At 42.5% G+C, this 25,691-nt stretch overlaps 1 protein-coding gene across 1 annotated transcript in view; it reads right to left on the reverse strand.

Moving 5' to 3' along the window:
- The window catches only part of rbfox3a (RNA binding fox-1 homolog 3a), a 315,560-nt gene that overhangs the window by 32,107 nt on the left and 257,762 nt on the right, over window positions 1–25,691 (reverse strand). The window contains exons 8-10 of the mRNA XM_076760027.1: window positions 6,319–6,451; window positions 2,077–2,116; window positions 1,842–1,900 (exon numbers count right to left, since the gene is read on the reverse strand). Coding sequence (XP_076616142.1) covers window positions 1,842–1,900; window positions 2,077–2,116; window positions 6,319–6,451 — 232 coding nt within the window. The remainder of the gene's footprint in view (window positions 1–1,841; window positions 1,901–2,076; window positions 2,117–6,318; window positions 6,452–25,691) is intronic.

A 25,691-nucleotide genomic window follows, 5' to 3' on the forward strand; every position in this document is an offset into this window, starting at 1 on the left:
CTTAAGGAGTCTTTCACAACAAACTAATGTGGTTGAAGATTAACAGGGACACATGTATCGTCCACGGAGGGAGAAAAAATAATAGTGACAATGAGAAATAGGGAATGTGCGAGAAGAGACAAAGAAAGGGAATGAAAGTCCTGTAGAGAGGGACGAGCCCCTTCACCTACTTCGCTCTTCTCCTCTGCTCTGTTCATAATTCTCCCGAGGACATCGCTCGCTCCTTGCCTCTGATAAATCTTACATTATCAGAGGCCTACAGCCTCATGCAGTGGCTGTTTCTTATCGGGCCTGACATGCCTAAGATTAGCTCCCCAAGCCCCCCCCCCCCCCCCCCCCCCCCCACACACACACACACTTACTTATTTTCCTACAAACACAAATCACTTTTGATCATGACTTAGGCTGGCTGCAGGCTCTCAGAGGACTGAGGACAGCTGCACAAGGGGGAGAGCAGTGGTTCTTGGCAGGGGCAAGGGAAGTGAAGGTACAAGGCCCCACAGGCTCAGAATCAGAGGTGCATGAGATTGACATGACACCATCACAACCATGACATGTGAGTTGTCATGAACATGAGTCTTTATGAATGTTAATAACAGTTATCATTAAGTGTTAATAGTTAATTGGCCGAGTGACACTTAATGACAGCAGTCATAAACTTTCATAAAGATTCCTTCATGTTCATGACAGATGTCATGTCATGATAATGACATTGTAATGTCAGTCCTATGCACACCCCTTAAATAAAGTGTCACCAAATCATCCTTAGTTCATAATTGCTGTTACATAATACAGTATGAGTCTAACCAGATGTGTTTGGGCTTCACTCAAGTTTTTTTTGGTATCACAAAGCTTGCACATTGTAAACTAAATGTCAGATATTTAACCAGTTTATCACCATGGTAACCTGTGCTGTGGAGAAGATCAGACCGACTACTGACCAAACAGATCACTGGAAAAAGAGTCAGAATTTCTATGGGATCCCAACATGGACAAAAGTACTAACTTAAGAATAAAGTACGAAGTAGCAAAGAGCAATAGAAACATTTTCAACAATCAGTTAATTACTTTGCTTTCCATGAATTATATCCCGATGGGAGAAACATTTTTTAACAACCATATTTCCATTCTAGGTCTCAAACAAAACAGTGTACACTAGAAGTGTAATACATGGTGATTATAGTTACATATCAATTAAGCACACTGTTGATTAGCTCAATAAGTTAGAAATGCTACATTTTGGTGAGGTATTCAGCTTTTCTTTAGGCCCTTTTGACTACTTTCCCAGTCTTCACCAAAATGTCACAATGGAAAATAACAAATTTACCATATTCTCCATTGTACAAGTCATGTTGAAAAAGAGACAGTAATTAAAAAGGAACATGTTTATTGCCTTTTATCATTATTTGGATTTTATTTTACTGTATCTACAGCTTATTATTTTGTAGTTATTATTGTGTAATTATTGCATACATTTCACCTTGCTTTCTGCTGCTGTAGTCAAATTTCGACTGCAGGTATCAATAAATTTTTTTAAAAAATAGGTCAGTATCCATTGCTTCCATGAAATAATATATAGTACATAAAAAACAATACAATGATGGTGCTTCAGTTTCTCTTGTTCCATGAGTGATTAACGTGACATCATTGCATTCAGTGTTGACTTTGACTTCTTCTTCTGGCAAGGTTTGATGTAAGGTAGGAGAGACACACAAAGTGCACAATGTGTTTTAAGACACACTGAATGTAATTAAAATCATTTATCCTTTAAAAAAATGTATAATGAAATCTTAACTAGATACCTTGAAGTGACCCTCAAAAGCAAAAGGAAGCCAACATACCTGTCACTGTATGCAGCAGTACCAGTTGGATGGGCATATCTGTAAGCTGCATAACCTCCCTGAGGAGAGACAGAGGGAACCAGTATCACCTCAAATTAAGAACACAAGATCATAACCAAAATTATGGTGCGAATGTAACAACTGACTTTAGGTTAGGTATTTGATCAAATGTTTAAGATGCTCAGTAAGACTTTTTTGTTGATTAATGATTGTAAATAAGTAGATTTTGACTTACATATATTTCTGCTCCATAAAAGCCATCCTGGTAGACCACACTATTGACAGAGGATATCAAACATTAAGCATTTTTACTGCATTTATTTAAAATGAAATGACATGGTGATTATGGTATTGTTAAGAATGTAGATTTAGACAGATTTAGATTTATTTGTGCTTCTGCAAGGAAAATTGTTTCCATCTTCGGCACAATCTCATCTTACACAAATACATACATCAAACTGGACAGAAAACATCAAGTTTGACAAATACATGCGTGATTCCCACACAGCATGAGAGTACAGACAAATATATACATAATCCCACACCATACACCCACTAACACCACATTCTCAAACTTTATATACACAAACACACAAACTGAGGGAAATTACAGTCTGGCTTTTCTGTTCAGTTCTGTTATAGTAGCAGTGACAAAATTCCTGCTGAATTTCACTCTCTTCCATGCCAGTGACCTGTAACGCCGACCAGATGGGAGAAGCAGAAAGGGTGGGTTGAGGGGGTGACCAGGGTCAAGTGCTACGGTGTGAGCTCTTCGTGCAATGCCTGTGCAATTCAGGTCTGGGAGGTTGGGAAGCCGATGATCTTGGCAACCTTGTGTGTGATTTGTGTAAGTCTGTTCTTAGAGAGGGTTGACAGCATATCAAAGAAAGAGGGGGAGCAGTAGAGGAGGATGGGTTGAACAATATTTTTGTAAAGTAGTAGCAGAAGGTGGGGGGCAATGGAAAGTTTGCGGATGGTGGTGAGTCTTTGTTGGCAGCATTTATGGATGTTAATTGTGTGTAGTTCAAAGTTCAGTTTATTGTCCAGGGTGATGCCGAGATATCTGTGGCTCTCCACCATTTCAGCAGCTTTGCCACTGATGCTGACCTGCGTGTGCTAGAGGAGTTGAAGACCAGTTTCTTTGTTTTGAAGACAATTAACTGCAAGTGATTGGCTGTGCACCACTGTGTGAGATGGGAGATGAAGTCATGGTAGCTTGCAACCGAGTTATTGTCGTTGAGTAGTGTGAGTACTGCAGTGTCATCTGAGTATTGTAGGGCTCCAGTGATGGTGATGGAAGATGAGGATGTTGCCCACTCAAACGGATTGTGTCCTGTCACTGAGGAAGCTGTGTACTCAGTGGATGAGAAGTGGTGGAACATTCACATGATGGAGTTTCCTAATCATCTGGTGGTGCTGGATGGTATTGAAAGCTGAGCTGAAGTCAGTGAGGAGGAGTCTGGCGAAGTGTTGTAGTGTTGATTCGAGGTGTTGTAGGAGGGGATGGAGGAGACATGCTAATGCATCCTCAGTCCCCCTTTTGGCCTTGTAGGCAAACTGGTTTGGGTCCATGAGTGGTTTGATGGTTGGAAGAATGATGTTGAGAACCAGCTTCTCCAGGTGTAACCGGATGTTGATATTTTTTTAATGTTGCATTTCTCTTCTGTGTCCCTCCGTCTGTGCTTTATTTTGTAGCAGGCATGACGATCGCAGCAGGTGTGTTGCACACCCCACACCGGCACCTGTAGTGCAGCCGGTGTGTGGGGTGGGGCTGCTAATGCGGACCAGTTTATGTCTGTCTGGTTAGTCTCTCTCTCTCTTCCTCTGAAGCAGGTGCTTGCTGGCATGCAGCTCCACTGAGCCGTAGTATCCTGGCGTGGTATGTGCCGTGTGTTTGTTCTCCAGGTATGTAGCACAGTCTTGTGACGTTTAGAAAATGTTATAAGGTGCCGTGGTGACGGTCCTCTGTTGTAGGTTGGTGTGTTGGGCCTGGATGGTGTGTGTGTGTCCTTCCGGTTAGTCGCCGCTGCCACCGTAGTTTCTAACAGCTAGAGTATTGATGTGCGCAGGCTACAGCTAACACAGGTAAACAGAGGCGCAAGCTTAGTGCTAAATTTATCTGCTACTGTGCATGTATGGTCACTAACAGCTGGCTTTGTTTCTTTTAAAGCTTGCCTGGTGTTAGGCTGCTGTTTGCCCTGCCTTGCCTCTTTTCCCCTCTTTCCTCTTTAGTTTTTTTTTTTTTTTTTGCCTCTCTTGTCTCTTGCCTCTTACCTCGTGTTGCCTGGTAAATGAGTAGCTGTTCTGCTGTTCTGCCGCTCTGCCTTTGTGGGTAGACGCTCTTTTAGTGCAGTTTTGTAGTTCAAGTGTGCTCCACCTAATCAGACTGTGACTTGTTAGGTGTGGGTGGAGGTTTGTTACAGTAGTTATAGGTGAGGACCTGCCAAACTCCTGCATGGATGCATGTTTTCTTTTGTTTTCTTTTCTTTCGGTTTGACTTGAGTTAGTAGTTAATTTGTATGTAGATATTCTGTTTGGTTTCTTTTTGTGTGTGTGTGATTATTTGAGTGCGCAGGGACCTCTGCCATAACCAGTTGTGGCCTGCCTCTCCTCCTAGCTACATCACAGTGGGTTATTGCAATAGCTGAACATATTATGTTGTTGGAAATAAAAGGAACTGTAGAAATGTTTTTTAAAAGAGGAACATAATTTAATAATGCAATATTTTATCGTCAATAGTAAATAAAGGTTGTTTATATGTGCTTACATTGTGCCTGTATTCATTTGTGTACTTACCTGTGCATGGGCTGTTCTGGGAAACCCTCTCAGGGAAATTAAAGTTAAAACGAGTATAGTCCTTAGGTGCAAGTCCTAAGGTGGCGTTGTTGGTGTTGTATAGATTCTCTAGATCTGTCACTCGCAGTTCAACTGGTGTTGGCTTCTCGCCACACAGGCATTTCATGATAATTGAGGTGAGTGCAACTGGGCGGTAGTGGTTTGGTTCTGATGGGTGGGGTTTCTTGGGTACCAGAATGATAGTGAATGTTTTCCATAGGGTGGGCACTGAGGCAATCCTGTAGGACTCCCAGAAGAGAGAGTGCATAATGGGAGAGAGCTCCATGGCACACTCCCTCAGTACCTGTGCCTGGACATCATCTGGTCCTGGAGCCTTGCATGGTTTACAGTGGCTCAACTGCATACATCCTCCACAGTGATGGGAGCAAGGTGTGTTAACTCAGGTATGGGGATAGTATCTTGTCACGCCTTGCATTCTTCTGAGATGCACTGCTCAGACTGGGTGTAAAAAGTGTTTATGTTTTCAGCAAAAGAGGTCGGGTGTGCAGGAGTGTAAGGGCCCATTCTTTGCTGCTTGCAGCTTTAATTTGTAACTGTGCTTTATTCAAGATGTCAGAGAAAGAAGGTCATGGGGAAGGACAATGAAGATTTTTTTCTTTGCTGTCTTATGTTGTCTTGAATTATTCAGAAGTTAAGTTTCAGATATTCCTAGCACTGAGGGAGAGAGGAACTACCCAAAGCATTTGTAAGCAGGAAGCTGAGGCTGTTTTTGGAGAAAAAACCTGTTATAACGCACAACTTTCCATTATTCTTGTTGTAACAAAATGCAGGCTCTGTATAAACAACGAATAAATGTCTTGATGTACTTGCAGACAAACAATCTCCTCTTTTGTTGATTTTCTCTTGTTATCAAACATAAATACAAGTATTCACTCAGCACTGAGGACTTCTATGGTGCCCGTAGCCATGTTTTGTGTACTCACTACAATGCTAGTTACTGTTTCGTGATGTTTTCTTTGTATTGCTGCCTGGTATTTTGGTATTTCGTATGATGTTTTCTTTGTATTGCTGCCTGGTATTTCGGTATTTTTTCAAAATGAAAGATTCAAAGTAGTTTTAATATTTTTCAGTTTAAACTGTTAAAATCAAAATATAGAAAATTAATCTGTATTTCTAACATACAGTAAATGATAAATTTAGTAGTTCCATGTGGTCAAACTGCTCCATTCATCATTCTTCATTCATCACTGTGCAGACATCTATTCTCTTGTTCGTTCTCTCTCCATATCTCCGCCTTAATGTCAGTTAGGCCTGTTGGTGTGTGCAGGCCTGTTGGTGTTTGCAGGGCAGGTTGAAGCTGTCCATTTACAGCCGAATAAGGAATGGTACATTAGAAAAAAAAAGAGACAAATTTGGTCATTCTGAAATCGAAGAGCAATTTTCTGCTTTCTTTTTGTTTCCCACTTGCCATTCTCCTGTTACTGCATGTGTCTAAGTGTGATACATATTTGTAAGTGTGTGTGTGTGTGCTAGTGTCTGTGTTTGAATACTTCTGTGGATTGGATTTTTTCAGTAGTGTGTTTTCAGTCTTGAAAACCTGTCGTATAGTGATTATTTGATTATGTACATTTGGGTCAGGTGGATGTATGTGTGCTGTGTATGTGCATGAGCAGGCACTCACGCTCCATATGCAGGGATAGGTGGAGGAGGAGGCGCAGCACGAAACGTGTTGTAGACAGCGCGACCCCTCCCTCGCAGATGGGTCCCTCTATAGGCCATGGCTGCTCCTGTACTGGTGTATGGAAACCCTGTCACTGAGAGTGGCACATCCACACAAATAGAGAGAGAGAGGTCAGAAAAAGCAATATGCCACAACAACAACAACAACAACAACAACAACAACAACGTCACAATGCTAATATTCATGTCCGTCTCTGCCATAAAATCACTCTGAAACACTTACATCTTTTTGTAAACAAACCCCATGAAAAAAACCTAAAATCAAAAACAAAAAATGTGGTAGTCCATTTCTCACTATTTATATAAAAAAATTTTTAACTTTCCTGTCCTGGTTGTGGCTCTTAGCTCCAAGCTCATTGTTTCCCACCGAAGAGGCTAATCTTAAAAAATGAAACAACGCACACTTGTAGTGTCTTAATGCTGTGGAGGGAAGATTTTAAAACATAATTTGCATTCTATGATACACTGAAGCCATAGCTTACCTGAAAACATGGGCTAGTGGGTTATGGCTTAAGTGCATTGTAGAACACAGAGATGTCATACAGACAAAATGAGGAATATGTTTTAAAATATACACAAAATGCACATGATTTTGGTGGGTTAGCTGTTCTTAAAGCATGCTGATGCCAGTAGTTCCTGGTTTGTTGGATGTTGAGTAAATATGTGCCAGTCAAAGTGACTCAAAATTTGCTTCTAGTAGAAAATGTTGCTCTGGACCTTTGGTCACAGGCAACCGAGAGGAGATTTCCACTCCTGCGCCTTGCAGATGAAATGTTGGAAGACTCAAAGCCTTATAATATATAAACAAAATCATAAATATGATGATGCCATTTTCCATCAAATATACGTATACACACACACACGTATATCATATATACAAACACACTCACACATATGTATGTATTCATACATACATACATTTAAATGCAATTATAAACATCTGCAACTTCAGCAAATTCTAATGTGTTGTCTTCTGACAAGAATAACTTCACAGGATAAAGCAAAATACTAAAAAGGGGAACACATGAAACATGCTGTCTGATTTCCATTTGCCTCACTGTAATGTTGTCCAAACAGATGTTTGTGAACATGCTGTCTATTTCGACTGATTCCACCTTTGTACTCGTCATTGCAATATCTCCTTAAAAAAATCCCACAATTTTGTGAGTTATTACCATAGGAGACACTTTATAAACTATGTGAAACTGAAATATAGGGTATATTATAAAACTGTAACCGTGTATAATCTTGGCTTAATTATTTTCAATTATTCTGCAAGCTATGGCCACTAACATGCTGTCAGTGTCAATGACTGGGCTGTGATTAACAGAAGGGTACAAACATCCCTGCAGTGAATGTGTGATAAAGTCAAAAGTCCAAACTTCATTTAATAATATAGTCTGAACACTTATATGTACAGTGGCAGAGAAAAGTTTGGGCACTCGAAATTTAAAAATTTCTGTTGCTGTGAATAGTAAATCGTGTAGAAGATGAACTGCAAAAGGCAAAGTTATGCATTCTTTTCAATATAAACAAGATTGTGTATAGTATTTGTTTTCAACAATTTTACAATGAAAAAGGAAAAGTGCAATATCATAATATCACAAACCTAGGTTTTTTGTTTTTTTTTTAAATACCATGTAAACAGTACAAAAAACACAGTATTTTAGTATCCAAATCTGACTTGTTTCCTTTTTCCATTGACAATGGGATTTGTTTTTTTCTACTATATGGATTATTTTTTCAACTTTAGGAGATCCACTGAATTTCAGGTCCATTGTTTACACATAGGAACAGCTGATCGCGCTGAGCAACTAGAGCAGACTCCCAGTGGAAAGATCCCCAAGGAAATAAGGAGAAGGAGAAGAAGATCCATGCTGTCTGTTATAATGGGAAACGTAAGATCTCTCCCAGATAAGATGGAAGAGCTAACAACGCTAACCAGACTACATAGGCCGCAACAACATGCAAGCTTCTGCACACAGTAGTCTCACAGCTCCAGACATCGCACCCCCAGGCCCTCCTTCTCATCTCTGGAGACTTCAATCGTGCTTCCCTGTCTGCCACTCTCCCCACTTTCAAACAGTATGTAAAGTACCCTACCGAAGACAATAGAACACTGGACTTACTGTATGCAAACACTAAGGATGCTTACAGCTCATCACCTCTCCCTCCACCGGGCCATTCTGTCCACAGTCTGGTTTATCTGCTCCCTGCATACATACCTTTGTTGGATAAACTGTAGCAGGTTTGACAAGATTTAATAAGGTGGGGTGCCAGTCAGAGTCAAGTCTGACAAATGAAAAACTAGAATCAAAGTAACAAGGTCAAACAAGCAGACACTGAATGACTTCCATCACAAGCAATACAAAAAACACTCAATAAACACAGACCACAACTCAATTCAGCAGTGTATTAATCAACCAGTGAGCAATGTACAGGCATGTATGTGTGTGTGGCAATGATATTCATTTCAATCCCGCAAGGTGACATTTTGCCCCAGTTTTCCCCACAGTTCAGTTCATCTCATGTTTTCCCATGTCAAAGTACATTCAAAAGTCTGTTCTGGGTTTTACCACGGATCTTATAGCATCTCTTAGCGCAGTGCAACCATTTAATAAGGCGAATATGTACAGTACTCACAATACCAGGGACCTGTCAGTCAGTCAGAAAGGGTCTGGCGTCAGTCGGACTGCATCGATCTTAGCTCCACAGACACCGGCAACTCCCAGGAAACTCCAAGGAAGTATTCACTCCTCTTTGATTCCGGCTGCTAACGCTCCTGACAAAGAGGATCCTTCTGCTACTGACTGACTTCGATACTTGGGTTTTATTTCATGATCAGAGACATTTTGGAGACATTCAACTGCAAGTGAAAGTGGGGAGATGGAGTCATGGTGGCTTGCAACTGAGTTGTTATCATTTTAGTAGTGCAAGTACTGCAGTGTCATTGGAGTATTTTAGGTATGTGATGATGGGTGAGGCGCTGACACAGTCATTGGTGTAGAGGGTAAACAGGAAGGGGCTCAGTGCACAACCATTTGGAGCTCCAGCGATGGAGGATGAGGATGTTGTACTGCCCACTCAAATGGATTGTGTTCTGTCACTGAGGAAGCTGTGTACCCAGTGGATGAGAAGTGGTGGAACATTCAGGTGATGGAATTTCCTGATCATCTGGTGGCGCTGGATGGTATTGAAAGCTGAGCTGAAGTCAGTGAGAAAGTCTGGCAAAGTTACCGGGTGATTCAAGGTGTTGTAGGAGAGGATGGAGGAGACATGCTAGTGCATCCTCAGGACCCCTTTTGGCCTCTTAGGTGAACAAATTTGGGTTTAAGAGTGGCTTGACACCTGGAAAGATGATGTTGAGAACCAGTTTCTCCAGACATTTCATGATTATTAATGTGAGTGAAACTGCGCAGCAGTGGTTTGGTTCTGACGGACGGGGTTTTGGGTATGATGTGGATGATTTCCATAGGGCGGGCACTGAGGCAGTTCTGAACTCCATGGCACACTCCTTCAGCACCCATGCCTGGATACCATCCAGCCCTGGAGCCTTGCCTGGTTTACAACAGCTCAGCTGCTGGTGTATATCCTCCACAGTGTGTTGACTCACTGTGTGTGTGACTCACACTGTGCTCCCCCGAGCAGTCCATGGTGTCAAACAGGGTGCAAAAAGTGTTCAGCAAAAAAGGTGGGGTCAGTTATTGCAGCTAACTTGGGTTGTGGATTATGACCAATGAGTGTTTTAACTTTCTGAAAAGCTTGTCTTGTGTTCATGGTGCTGAATTCCAGTTCCAGTTTTTCTTTGTACTTGAGTTTGGCTCTAAAGATTTTGTTTCTGATTTGCCGTGTTATGATTTTGTTTGAAACCCAGTCCTGCCGTTGAAAGGCTTTCTGTTTTTCTCTGAGGCTGTGCATGATATGGTGAGTAATCCAAGGTTTTGACTTTGGACAATGCTTGAAAAATTTACCTGCGATTGTCAGAAATACAGAATCCACTGGTGGACGCTGTAGGTCTGGTATTTGTGGTGCTTCAGTTCCATTCTGTAGTGCGGAAGCAGGAACACAACATTGTGGACGCAAACAGCAAGCGGTGGCTGTGCACAGGAGATGTACACATCAGTTATATTTACATAGCATAGGTCCATTGTGTTCCACCAGAGCCTCAGGATATTTCCCCTGCATGTCGCTATCGATAATAGCCACTAGCTCAGCAGCAGCCTTGACATTGGCACTCAGTGGAATATATACACAGCTGATTACAACAGTGGGAAATTCCCATGGAAGGTAAAAGGGGCAGGGGGATAGTGTCAACATCTCCACATGTGGATTGCAGATCTTGCTCTGGATCTGAATATTGGCACACCATCTGTTGTTGACATACATGCAGACCCCTCCACCCCTCCCCTTACTGGACTCCTTTGTGTGGTCTGCCAAGAAGTTATCAAGGTCCACCTCGACAAATAGGAATTTATTAAATGTGTAATCAGGAAACTCGTAGCTAATTAGTACCGGGGAGAGCAGGTGAGGCACGAGGTTCTGAGGTGGAGAGCAGTTCATAAATGTGATGATAAATGTCATAGACAGTGCTCAGGTAGTGAAAATACTTGCATAGTGACTAAGCTATGATGCTGACTAAGCTACGGACTATCTTGGACAATGTCTCACACCCACTTCATGATGTGCTGGCCAGGCACAGGAGTACGTTCAGTGAGAGACTCATCCAAAACTCATCCATCCAAATCATTCCTGCCTATGGCATCAACCTGTACAACTCCTCCCTCTGAATGGCCCTTGGACTTTTCACTGCCTGATATTATACTGATACATAATTTACAAATTCAATTTTGTACATCCTCTGTATATACTCTGTTTATTTTTCTCAGTATATACATTTTGTTTTATATTTTGTTTCATATTTGTTGTATATTTTGTTTTATATATATATTTCAGTATAAATATTTGTCTCAGTTTAAATATTTTGTTTTTATATTTGCTTTTTATATATATATTTTCTTTCTCTTTCTTCCTTCCTAACTTTATTCTTGTAAGGAGCACCTGCCCAAAGTAATTTCCCCTCGGGGATCAATAAAGGAATTCTGATTCTGATTCTGATTCTGATAGTGGGCATGAGGTGGTGGTGGTTGAGGGTTAGAGGCTTGAGGCAGGTGTAGGCAGGAGGCTTGAGGCAGCGTGGTGGTAGAGACACTGGAGCTGGAGAATGGTGGTGGTGAATTCGCACTAAGCAGTGGAAACAATCTCATGAAGAGTCTTCAGCAGTCCACAGTCTTTATACTGTTCTGATTGTGACAACTCTCAGCTGAGTAGGAACCAGCTCTCAGCCACCTGGAGAACCATGCCCAGCCTCTCCCAAAAAAGTAAACACAGGAAACCCAACCCCACAGCTCTCCACAGCACATAACGAAAGCTCAAGGTTAACAAACGATCACAAAGCGTCTGTTATTATAGGGAACATGAGATCTCTCCCCAGTCAGATGGGAAAGCTAACAGCGCTAACCAGAGTGCAGAGGGAGTCCTGTAGATTCTGCAGTGGGAAGTTGATGACCACTGGATCCATATCAGGGGAGGACGTACTGTTATTTCTTAATAGTTTTGAAAAATGACCTGAATGCAGAACACAGACAAGCAGATTGAAGAAACACAAATAACTAAGCAAATAACAAACCTGGCAAGTGGAACATGAGAAACAAACAGAGGACAAGGACAGGACAGAAAACTAAGCAACTAATAAAACACAGGTGACACAGGGAACAAGTAGGAAAAAACAAAAAATAAGGAGAGACACTTATGAAACAGGTAATAAACTAAACTAAAACCCCAAACCCTGACATTTTGTTAAGAAAAATAGGTGAAAATCCCCAAAACAAGAATTGAAGGAGTCTTACTCGGCAACAAAAACTGCTTACAAGCTATGATACTTGTCAAAGAGGGTGTTACCAAAAACTAACCATGCAGGATGCCCAAACTTTTTCTTCAGGCCTTTTTCTTGCTTTGTTACTTTGATATTATAAATTATATAAATAGAAAAGTATTGCTTAAAATGTCTTTTGGAAAGCAAGTTATCTTTTACTTACTTAGAAAATCACAGCAACAGAATTTTTCTTGCATACCATTGTATACATAATAGTAGAGTATAGAACAATATAGAACCCTTTTCACTGACAACCTGTGAGTTGTAAAGTCGAACGGATGGATGGCTTAAAAGTGCTCCACTTAACCTCCAAATAAACTGTATCACCATCCAAACAATCTCAGGCATCTGAGAAGACCTGTATAGATGACCATATCTACTGTCTGCAGCAGCAGAGAAAAACACAATACTTTAAGTACTCAAAAACATAAACACTCTGTCTCTCTTATTCCTCCACCCATCTCTCTCTCTTTCTCTCTCTCTCTCTCTGTCTCTCTCTCTCTCTGTCTCTCCTTCTCTCTAGGTTGATACAGATCCACCACTCTCTGCTGTGTGTGTCTTTGCCTACTCTAATTAATCAGAAAACAGCATTAATATAGCACAATGCTTGTAAATAGTCTGTTGGTGATTAGTGAGTAAACTGATCAAGTTCCTCATCTTCTCACTTTCTTAATATCAGTTATAGATATATATTCATTTCTCTTTGTGTGTGTTCCAGCAGGGATTCAGCATGTGCAAAAGCACATGAGAGAGTATGCGTACGCGCATGTTGTTAGTGGTGTGACGTATATGAAGGCAATTGGATGATGCTATGGCTTGTGCATGCTACAGCAGCACTGTAATAACCCATGAATCATGACAGGGCCTCTCCCTGACAGCCAGTAGACCCATAAAAATAAACATCCACTGATACACACACAGATTTTCATACATGCACATCTTATCTGTCAATGTCGGTGGTGTCTGAGAATTAGCTGTGATGCTAGCTGGAGTGATGATAAGAATAATATAACAGTTATAAATTCTGTTATTTAGAGAAGTAACTTTGAAGATTGAGAAATATGTGGTTGTTTTTTTGCAGCTTTTTTTGTGTGTATATGTGTGTATGAGCATGTGTGTATGTGTGTGTGTGTGTGTGTGGGGGGGGATCTAAAACATTACACTACAATTGTAGGACAATGAAAGAACACTTTTTTTTTATTATGATTTGACTAGTTGGTCTTTAAATCAATCCTTAAATCTGATAGGCTGGGCCTTAATTTAGCAGTAGTTGGACTCAATATACAGACCGGAGACAAGAGTAAAAAGGAAACAAGTTTATTAAAGAAACAAAAGGTGCACTCATAAGGAGTGGAAACAAACTAAACTAAAGGAGCACTCAAACGAGTGGAACAAACAAAACTCCACATCTGAGGCTGAGGCTGAGCAAAGGCTGGACATGGCTGGTAGGCACCGCAAAAAGACAGAAGCACACGAAAGAACAAAAGAAAAGGCCACCTTACTAGGTGCGCAAAATACTGAGACAGCAACTGACAAATGACTGGAGGTGCTCAGTGAGCATGGGCTCTGGAAACTCATGGGAGAGATCAGGATAATGCGGCGACAAACCAAGCTCAGCGTCTTCCTTATATACTGAGCCCTAATCAGGCTCATGCGCTCCAGGTGCGCTGCTGGAGAGGTGGAGCCAGCTGGGTGCAGGGAGACACCCAGCTGAGACAGAAAGGGGAACAGACAGACAAACACATAACACTAGGGAAAAGGGAAACAGAGAACACTAGGAACAGACAGGTTAGCGGATCCTAACAGTACCCTCCCCTCAATGGACACCTCCTGGCGTCCTAGCAGGTATGACAGGGTGGTTGCAATGGAACTCATGGATGAGGGAGGGATCCAAAATAAAGGAGTGGGGCACCCATGAGCGCTCCTCAGGACCATACCCCTCCCAATCCACCAGGTAATGCCAACCCCTGCCTCGTCTCCTAGTGTCAATCAACTGGGAAACGTGAAAGCGGGGCCCCCCGTCAATGAGCTGGGGGGGTGGAGGGGGTTCAGACAGAGAGTGCTGGTGGACACTGGTTTTAACTGGGAGACATGGAAGGTGGGATGGATCTTCATAGAGGCTGGGAGCTTGAGGGTGACAGACTGGGGGTTGACGACTTTGACCACAGGAAATGGACCGATATATCTAGAAGAAAGTTTACGACAATCAGTCCATAAAGGGATATTCTTGGTAGATAACCAAACGGACTGACCTGGCTGGTAGGGAGGAGCTGGGTTCCTGTGCCGATCTGCCAATCATTGCTTGACCTTCTGGGTGTGTTTAAGGGCTGCTCCAGATCCTCCTGATGTTTGCCATGTGGTCAATGACAGCTGGCACAGTGATCTCCTCCTGAGCTGGGAACAGGGGGGGTTGATAACCAAGGGAGACCTCGAAAGTTGAGAGACCACTGGTGGAGGAGGTGAGTGAATTGTGGGAATACTCTATCGAAGGAAGGAGAGTGCTCCAGTTAGCCAGGTTCTCAGTCGTGAGACAACTTAGGGCAGTCTCCAGGTCCTGGTTGGTCCTTTCCTTCTGACTGTTGGACTGGGAATGATAACCAGAGGTTAAGCTGACCGTGGCCCCCAAGGATTTGGCAAACGCCTTTCAGGCTTGAGAAAAAAACTGGGGGCCACGGTCAGAAACAATATCTGTGGGGATGCCATGTAGCCAAATCACATGTTGAATGAGTAGTTCAGTGGTCTCAAAAGCAGATGAGAGTTTGTGGAGGGGAATGAAATGAGCAGCCTTAGAAAAGCGGTTGATGATCGCGAGTATGACCATATTAACTTTCAGGGCAAACCAGTGACAAAATCCACAGCTATACAAGACCAGAGTCTTCCAGGAACAGGCAGGGGATGGAGGAGACCAGCCGGTGCCTGATGGGAGGCTTTGCTCCGTGCATGTATGGTGCATGTGGCGATGTACTCCTGGGTGTCGGCCTCGAGAGATGGCCAGCAGAAGTGTTGGCGGAGCAGAGAGATGGTGCAGTTGGCTCCGGGGTGACAGGTGAGGTGGGAGGCATGTGACCAGTGAAGAACCTGCGAATGGACTGACGGAGGGACAAAAATTTTATTAGTAGGTCCGTTACCTGGGTCAGGGTGGTGTTGTTGGGCCTCCCGAACTATGCCCTCAATTCCCCAGGTGAGGACTGACACCAACTGATCGGCAGGCAGGATTGGGAGGAGTTTCAGGCTCAGATGGGGAGAATCGCGGAGAGAGGGCATCGGGTTTTGTGTTCCGGGATCCCGGTCTGGGAGTCAGAGAGAAGTTAAATCTACTGAAAAACAGTGCCCACCTGGCTTGTCTGGAGGTCAACCGTTTGGCAGACTTGATGTATGCCAGATTCATGTGATCTGTCCATACAACCATACAAGCCAGTGTCTCCACTCCTCCAATGCCAGTTTAACAGCCAACAGCTCCCTGTTTCCCACTTCGTAGTTTCGCTCTGCGGGGGAGAGGCAGGGGGTGCAATCGGTTCTCAGCCCCCGTCCGTTGGGACAGCACTGCTCCCACCCCGGTATCCGAGGCACCCACCTCCACAATAAATTGTTTGTTGGGGTCAGGCTGTATCAGTACCGGGGATGTGGAGAAAAGCTCCTTGAACTTAATGAAAGCCCTGTCTGTCTCGTCTGACCAGCTAAACTTCACTTTGGTAGTAATTAGCTTAGTCAATGGGGCAGCAATTTTGCTATAGTCCCGGACAAACCTCCAATGGGGTTCGCGAACCCCAGAAATCACTGCAACTCCTTACAGGTTTCCGGGACTGGCCGCTGCTCCACCACTCTCACCTTCTCAGGGTCGGCTCTGAGGCTTCCTTCCTGGATGACAAAACCGAGAAACGAAACCAACTGAACATGGAACTCACACTTCTCGGCTTTAACAAATAGTTTGTTCTCCAGCAGGCAAGTGAGCACCTGCCGGAAGTGAGTCTCATGCTCCTCGGCTGAATGGGAGAAAACCAGAATGTCATCCAGGTATGCAAAGACGACTCTGTTGATTAAGTCTCTGAGGACATCATTAAGGAGAGCCTGAAAAATGGTTGAACATTGGTGAGACCGAAAGGCATTACCAGGTATTCGAAGTGGTCTAAAGGGGTGTTGAACAGTGTCTTCCACTCATCCCCCTCCTTTCTCTGCACCAGGTGGTAAGCATTCTTTAGGTCCAGCTTAGTGAAGACAGCTGCTTCCTGGAGAGACTCAAAGGCAGAATTCATTAGTGGCAGAGGATACTTATTCTTCAGAGTGATGTCATTAAGCCCTCGGATGTCAATACAGGGTTGGAGAGTTTTATCTTTCTTCGCGACGAAGAAGAAGCCTGCCCCCAGTGGTGAAGAGGAAGGCCTGATAATGCCTGCTGCCAATGAGTCCATGATGTATTGTTCCATCGCCTCTCTTTTGGGGCGCAACAGGTTGTATAGCCGACTAGAGGGGAGTGGGGCGCCCGAGAGGAGATCAATGGAATAATCATGGGGCGATGAGGGGGTAGAGACAGGGCACGCTCTTTGCTAAATACCTCGTGGAGGTCATGATATATAGTGGGAACGTGAAAGAATTCTGGAGATTCAGGGGGCTGTAACTGAGCCAGAAACTCAGCCAGGCAGAGTGGAGACAGAGAGGTTGACAGTGAGAACTCCAGCCCAGAATCTTTCCCTGTCACCAGTTAATATGAGGGTTCCACGGATGTCCGAGAACCAGTGGAGAGTGAGGAGCCTGAAATATTAAAAAGGATATGTCCTTGTGGTGATTACTCGAAATCTGCATCCTGACAGGGGTAGTGCAGTGCCTTACCCGAGAGAGAATCTTGCCATTGAGCGCATACGCCTTAATGGGCCTCTCCAGGGTCTTGAATCTGCATCCAGCCTGCCTCGCTGTCCGTTCGTCCAGCAAGCTATCCTCCGCTCCGGAATCTATCAGGTTGAGTAGAGAAAAAACCTCCCCTCCCACAGTTAATGAGGCTTTAACTTGGAACTTATGTGGTTTGGCAGAACGGGGATTTGGTGAAATAGGGCTCGTCAGCACGCCCATGCCTACTGATGAGCCTTCTCTTTTGGTCTCAGTGGACACTTGGGCAAGAAGTGACCCATCTGGCCACAGCAGATACACTGTCCGGATCCAGCGAAGGCGTTCAGTGGATGACAAATGAACTCTCCCCAGTTACATGGGCTCATCCTCTCCAGGCTGGTTGGCAGGCGGTAGAGGCGGTTGGACTTGAACAGATGACTTGAAGGGTGAGGAATGGCTGTAGTGGAGCGAGGACTGGTGTGAGGAGCGGGCAGGGTCTGCAGGTCAGTCAGTTCATCTTGGGGTGCCAGTTCGTCTTTTAATTGTTCATTGAGCCCCTGGATAAACGTATCACGTAAAGCAGTGACCTTTCACCGCCGCATCTGTGGCCAGTGTCTGGAAACTCACGGCGTAATTGCCGGCGGGGCAGGAGCCCTGCTTGAGACTCAGTAGTCCACTGGAAGCATTACCAGAATAATTAAGATGATCGAAAACCAGTCTAAGTTGCTTCTCAAAGTGTCATACATAAATGTGCTTATGCCAACATTACCGTTGAATGCCTCAGTCCATGTCAGCGCTTTGCCGCGCAACAACCCTAGGACAAAATGAACCTTGGCCTGGTTAGAGGAAAAGGAACAGGGACGCTGCTTGAAGACCAAGCTGCACTGCAGAAGAAAACCCACACTTATCGCGGTTACCGTCAAACGGTTCTGGGTCACTGATATGAGCCTTGGTAACCAACTGGGATTTAGATATAACTACTTGCGGCTGCAGGTGGTGATGCAGCATGCCTGTCAGCTGAAACATGTGCCGCGTGAGCTCAGTAACTTGAGCCGCCATGTGCTGGCTAGTCTCGCACAAAGCTTGGAGAAGCTGCTCAGGGGGCAACCCCTGACTGGAAAAAGTGCTTTTCACGGGGTCTGCTGAGTTTATACTAGCCGAATTATTCTATTAGGCTGGACCTTAATTTAGCAGTAGTTGGACTCAATATACAGACCAGAGACAAGAATAAAAAGGATACACGTTTATTAAAGAAATAAATAACAAAAGGCGCACTCATAAGGAGTGAAAACAAACTAAAGGTGCACTCAAGCAAGTGGAAAACCCAAACTGAAGGCGCACTCAAATGAATGGAACAAACAAAACTCCACATCTGAGGCTGAGGCTGAGCAAAGGCTGGACGTGGCTGGTAGGCACTGCAAAAAGACAGAAGCACACGTAAGAACAAAAGAAAAGGCCACCTTACTAGATGCGCAAAATACTGAGACAGCAACTGACAAACAACTGGAGGTGCTCAGTGAGCATGGGCTCTGGAAACTCATGGGAGAGATCAGGATAATGCGGCGACAAACCAAGCTCAGCGTCTTCCTTATATACTGAGCCCTAATCAGGCTCATGCGCTCCCGGTGCGCTGCTGGAGAGGTGGAGCCAGCTGGGTGCAGGGAGACACCCAGCTGAGACAGAAAGGGGAACTGACAGACAAACACATAACACTAGGGAAAAAGGAAACAGAGAACACTAGGAACAGACAGGTTAGTAGATCCTAACAAAATCTACATGCTACGTGACAAGTGAGGTTGCATAATATTAGTGGGAATTACATTCATTTTCTGTGAGCAGATACACTAAAACGTGTCAATGATCATGTCACCTGGAGTGGCAGAATGAGCTGCAACAAAAGTTGAAGCATTTCAGTAAGGCAAATTTACTAAATTAAATAAATAATCACACAGACCTGAAGAGATTGCAAATGCCATATCTGATCAAGTTGGATGGAATGAAGCTCTGACATACTGTACTATAACAAAAAAACACACAGACATTGTGCTTTTTTGGAAAAATATGAACTCCAACTGCATCCAGAATTTGCTGCTCTTCGTATTTCCATCCATGGGACCAACCGACTTTAGCCTTTTATTCAGACAGCATGTTGGTGCAATGAACAATCTCATATGATGATATAATGTATTCGTTTGATTACCTATTTGTTGTGGAATTGATCAGGGCAACTCAAACTGTCTATAGGATGGCAGTATCAATACATATAATTATTATTATTTTTCACTTTTATAATTTATCATTTTCATGTTCAGAAATAATTTTGGATGGGAATGCTGAACACCCACCCAAACGCACACAATTAATTGCACTGAATTTTGGCTCCAAACACATGCATTTGCTTTCAAAGAATATAAAATTTCACTTCATTACATACACACATGCATGATATTATTTTGAATCTCCCTCCCAAGTAATCAGCAAAGTCTTAACTTGTTGCCACTGTTGCCACTATACAAACAAGGTTGAAAATGTTGAATGCTATGTCTACAGTCATACTACTGTATGAAAACTTCATGAGAAATCATTGTTTGTTTTTTAAACACCCCAGATTCATTTGGGTTAAAAAGTGGGGTCAATAGCTGACAGTGATCTTGCCAGGCTTGGACCAATGATGGTGCACCAATATGACATGGCCAGAACTGATCTAATGTTGCCCTTCCACGTTAAAAGGTCCCTATACGCTTGCCTTGTTACTTTCCTGCCTGCATTTTGCATTTCAATCTTATTTGAGCTGCCTCACATCAGATGCACACACACACACACACACACACACACACACGCACACACACACGTCCTCCTGCTTTGCATATATTCAGTCTAGGACACAGTCAATCAATCAGTATTACATTTCCCTCATTGTCCTTCATGCCCATGCAACCCATTTTACTCAGTCACACACACACACACGCACGCACGCACGCACGCACGCACGCACGCACGCACGCACACACACACACACACACACACACACACACACACACAAACCTGTATCTCTGGTCCCCATTTTCATCAGTTTAAATTACGGTAAATTATGGTAAGAATTTGCAACAACAAATATATTTGAAATGAATGTAACGCTGCCCAGAATATGTTTTTTCATTAACATGATGAAGAAACTTTGTTTATTAATAGTATCTGGAAAGTCACTAAATGTTAACACTTCTACACATTTATCTCTGAATCATTTACTAAAAAAACATAATTTGTTTTCCCACAATATCTGCTCATAGCAATGAAAATATTTATAAACATTTGCATGACTGTGTTTAGGTACTCACAGCACTTAGTTAAGATTAGGAAGAGATAATGGCCTAGGTTTAGAAAATAAGTTGTCTCAAGCGCAAGACAAAAGATGGATTTTTTATTTTTTTTAAAATTTTGTTTTGTTTTTTAAACCAGTAGAACTGAGGGTCCAATGAGAGGACAGACAGTCTAATTTTCAGTTGTGGACACTGTCTTATTTAACGTTCTAGCAAATATTTTTATCTAATAACAATATCGCACTAATTTTAGTTGGCCTTTTGTTTTAAGTAGTTTACAGAACACACCACAAGTAACAATGGTTCCTGTCACCATGACAGTAACACGTTACTGTCACAGTGATTCTTTCTCTGTCTTGAACATGCTTGCTTGTAAAAAATTATTTAGAAAGAATGGTCACATGTACACAGGGGCAAAAAAAATAGTTTGGTAAAATCCACTAAACATGTGTTCCTCTTTATTTTACAATAATTTTGGTCAAGGCCATTTCTATTATTTTGCATTGTTGAAAGGCAGGCCCTGAAGGAGCACAGGCAACCTAAACTTTGTGGGTGTTGACCCCTAACATTTTTGTCATGGGTTATTGGGTCAAACCTTTGGTTGTTCGTATAGACCGCACCCTCACATTATTTGAGACCTGACCATTATTTAGGCTGTAATTTCAGAATTTATTGTATCCATGTGTGTGAAGTGTGTGTGTATGAGTGTAGCTGTGTGAAACTACCGTGTTTGGTTGTTCTGGTGCATACCTGAGAGTGAATGTACCAGAGAGACTGTACATCTATGCTTACATCCTTATATGTTTCCCTAAGACCAGGAATGCATGTGTATGTGAGGATGGGTGTGTATGGATATGGAGGTTATCTATCATTCTTCTGAATGGGATTCGTGCACAATAGACCTGTAGCTGAGCCCAGCAATGGAGATGGAGTGCACTGTCAGCTGCTCAGGATTTATGGAGTCCGATTCAGCTGATGGGTGCTGGGAAAGACATCTGATAAAATGTGATTAATTGCCCTTACATCTCAGTTTACATCCTGTTTTACCCCCGCCCACAACTAGATTAAATGCACTCATAATTATTCCAGAAGAAATCCCAATCCCAGACAGCAAGGTGTGAATATAAAATGCACTTTGTATTTATGGGTGAACATGCCAGTAGACCTGAGCCACAAGAAAAATTCAAATAATGACAAGGAGGTATGAACCAAAAGATAAATGCAGAGGGCAGATAGAACACAGGCATGGCTGAATTTCCGTGTTTTCTGTCATACAGTTTTTCCGTCTTAGTTTTCCCATCACTCCCTCCTCCTGGAGGTGTATCCACCCCGAGTAAATGTCGCATACTACTGGACCAGTCAGCCAAATAGTTTTGTTCACATTTTTGGCTGCATGCTCAATGACCTCCCATTGTCACGGTGATTCAGAATTTTCTCTGTTTTCTAAATGATAAGAGGTCAAGGTCAAGACAAAGAGTATACAGGGTATAGGTATACAGGGTATAGGATAAAATATCAACTATGTATATGTAAATTATGTACAGATTAAAAAAATACTAAATGCCATAAAAATACTACTGCCCATTAAATACAATTGTCAATATTCTTCTGAGAAAACTACCAATGTCCTATGTTGTCTAGTCTATGTATATGCACAATATATACAGTTTATAAAAATACTGAAATACTGTTGCCAATATGGACGATAAATACAGTGTTATTGCACCCTTGAGAAAAAATATACAACAAATTGGAAATTGCAAAAGATGTAAACGTATTGCACCAGATGAAATAAATAATATGAACATATATTAGCATTAATAAAAGTGAAAAAAACAAACAGAAAAGAACAGTAGGTTTATGATGCAGAACTGGGAAAAAACAGCATCAACACAGTGCTACATTACAGGATACTGGAGTTAAACAGTCTAAGAGCTGTTGGGATGAAGGCCCTGTGGTAGTGTTCTTTCTTACAGACTGAATGCAGTGGTATAATTCGTGGCATAGTCCAGCAGAAATCTATCACCAGGTGGTTCAGTTCACACCAGTTGACAAAGTTGGTTATGACTTCCTTGTATTCCAGTTCGTTTCCCCATGATGCACATCAAACAATGGCTGTATCATCAGAGAACATCTGGATGTGACAGCTATCAATGCTGCGTCTGAAGTTTGATGTGTAAAGGGTGAAGAGGAAAGGGGAGAGCACTGCCCCCTGCAGAGTCCCCGTGCCGCAAACAAACACATCAGACATGCAGACACGAATCCTCGCAAACAGTATATGTCTGTTGGTGAGGTAGTTGATGGTCTAAGCAGCAAGGTGGCAGTCAACTCCAGCTCCTTCCGGCTGCCCCCTGAGTAGTGATGGTTGGATTGTGTTGATAGCAGTGGAAAAGTCAAAAAAACATGACCCCTCACCATGCTCCCAGTGTTCTCCAGGTGAGGAAGGGATCTGTGTAAATGACTGCATCCTCCACACCAATGCCTGGTTGATTGGTGTTGTTGTTGTCAGGAATGCTGCAAGGGGGAGGGAGTGGGTGTGGAGAAGTAACAGCATCAGGTCTGGGCTCTGGTGAGTCGGAGGACAAACGGGGTAGAGTCAAATCTGTTGGAAAACAGATTCAGTTCATTTTCCCAAACTTGGTCTCCAGATTCTGGGCTGCTCCCGCTGTCACTGCTGTGGCCTGACATGGTTTTCAGGCCCCTCCAAAGCTCTCTCTCCCCTGAAGGTGCTCCTCCAGCTTCCCCCTGTACCTGTCTTTGCCTCTCCTTATCTCCCTTTCTGATTCCAGCACAGTCTCAAGATCAACATGCTTGAAATCTCCAAGTAGAATGTGGAATCCGTCAGAATGGGCTGTCTGTTGTTCACTAATGGACTGACACAGTTTGCCAAGTGCCTCATTTCTGTTGTTGTGTTGGGACTGGGGGGAATGCGACCAAAAACATAGCATTCTCTCATGACACGCTGAGTAGGCCTCAAAAGACATATGTGGTTCGTTTTATTAACAAGGCAGTGTATATTTGCAAGAAGAACGGTTGTAATAGCTGGTCTGTTTGGACTAGCGCTAGCCTAACCTCTGTGCAAAAGGGACAGAAAGGGGCTGTTGTGTCTGCACACACTGCCATCTTCATCACAATCTTGCACAGTTTAGGTAAATGTTACCTGAAATGTGAACCATGTAAAGAAACCTCTGCCCTTTACAGACTCAAATTTTGATCAGTTTCTGTGAGACTTTCAAAGAAAAAGCAAATAACTGATTGTGAGTAGTGATTAGAACTTTAGAAGAAAGAAAGAAAGGTAATGAAGGTGATGAAGATATTGATAAAATTACTATTACTATGTAAGTACTACTTACTGTATATTGTAGCAGGATGACCAAGACCTCTAACTGACCTGATTCAGAATTTTCTCTGTTTTCTAAATGATAAGAGGTCAAGGTCAAGACAAAGAGTATACAGGGTATAGGTATACAGGGTATAGGATAAAATATCAACTATGTATATGTAAATTATGTACAGATTAAAAAAATACTAAATGCCATAAAAATACTACTGCCCATTAAATACAATTGTCAATATTCTTCTGAGAAAACTACCAATGTCCTATGTCCTATATATTGTAGCAGGATGACCAAGACCTCTAACTAACCTGTCCCCCTTTGCATTCCTTTGGGAGAAATGGAGTCATAAAACATCCCAACTTTTAAGTTATTGACCATTTGGACCGTTTACAGGGAGGTGTGATTTCGGAGAGAGACGGGATGTCTGGCCTGGAACACCTTCCCCCATTCTTTCAGGGAAGCGGGAAGCACAGACAGTTCAACTTCAAAGGTGACCTTTCACCTAGAGTGTTTTTCATGGAGATGCTCATTTTTTTTCTTTAAAGCTACACCAGATAAAGGCGATAAAACCATCTGAATGGATAATTGCCAGGCCTCAGAGGAACCTCCAAAATCAGATAGTGCTGACAAATTGTAAATCAGGCATTTCTGTGCTTTTGTGTGTCTGTGTGCTTTCTTTTCTATCACACCAGGATAATGCAATCTATATGTTTGATTCAACTTTGGGCGTTCTTACAGTACTAAACTCATAATCTGTATGATATCAATGCTTTTCCTGTGTTTCTGGCTTCTAAAACGACAAAACTATGATCTTAGTTCTCCTAGAAAGTTTCTACCATAGAACCATACTGCCATCTAGAGTCTAGTAAGGGTTAGGTTTTAGATATTTGACATGAGATAATTATAATTAGTAGTGTTCATTTCAGCAAATATAGTCTGCCTTTCCTTATTTCTTTGTTCCATTAGTTAGTTATGCTATTAGTTTTCATATATGTTAGTATGATTATCGTCATTTTTAAATTACCGAAGTGTGTACGTATTGTATATATTGTAAATTACCATAGGGTATACACTTGTGCAATATTTTCTTGTCTTCTTGTCCTCTGACTTATTGCACTCTGTCTTGTTGCTGCTGTAACATGTGAATTTCCCCCATTGTGGAATAAAGTCAGTCTATCTTATCTTATCTTATCTCATTATTGAAGAATGTTGTCATCACTCATCTGTGTCTGACGCATGTTGTGAACGATGTTGAAATGTCATTGAAAATTCATATTTTAAAATCTATGTGATTGACCATAGTGGGCAGCAGATGAGTCCATCGCACTCAATCATTAGTTAATGTTTTCTCTCTATAAGCTGAAATCACAGCGTTCACCTGTAAATCATTCCACATGCACAAAGGTCTGTTCATTAGAGACCTATCCTGGAGCGCCGGATATCTCTGCCTCTCATTCTCTTTCTCATCCAGAGTTTCCGTTAGCTTCTGTTCAGTCTTCTGTTAGTTATCACTCTGTTCACTTAGTCGCTCTCTTAGTCGCTGTTTCTTACTACGTTTTTGTTACTCTCATGTTTTACTTTGTCTATACCTTTGTTTATACCTTGAGTTGAGTTTATACACATCTAGTTGCTTGACTCTTACTCAGAAAAACGTTTTTTTCTAGTTTTTCAGTCTTCGTGCAACTTTAACTTTTGCTCACCACGTTAAGCAGCAGAACTTTTTTCAAAGTTAAAGCCGAATCAAGTAATGGTAATTTTGCGAAGGCTCTCGACTGGCCACCGAAAGTATTTTCTTTATTATTAGTCAAAAGGTTTTTGCCATGACTGCCAACCTCTTGGGACCTAAGTCCTTCAGCCAGCCTTAGCCCATCTGTCTGGGTCAAACAATCATCGAAAGGCGCTT

This window comes from Chaetodon auriga, chromosome 20 (assembly GCF_051107435.1).
Source record: "Chaetodon auriga isolate fChaAug3 chromosome 20, fChaAug3.hap1, whole genome shotgun sequence".
In the NCBI taxonomy this organism is placed as follows: domain Eukaryota; kingdom Metazoa; phylum Chordata; class Actinopteri; order Chaetodontiformes; family Chaetodontidae; genus Chaetodon; species Chaetodon auriga.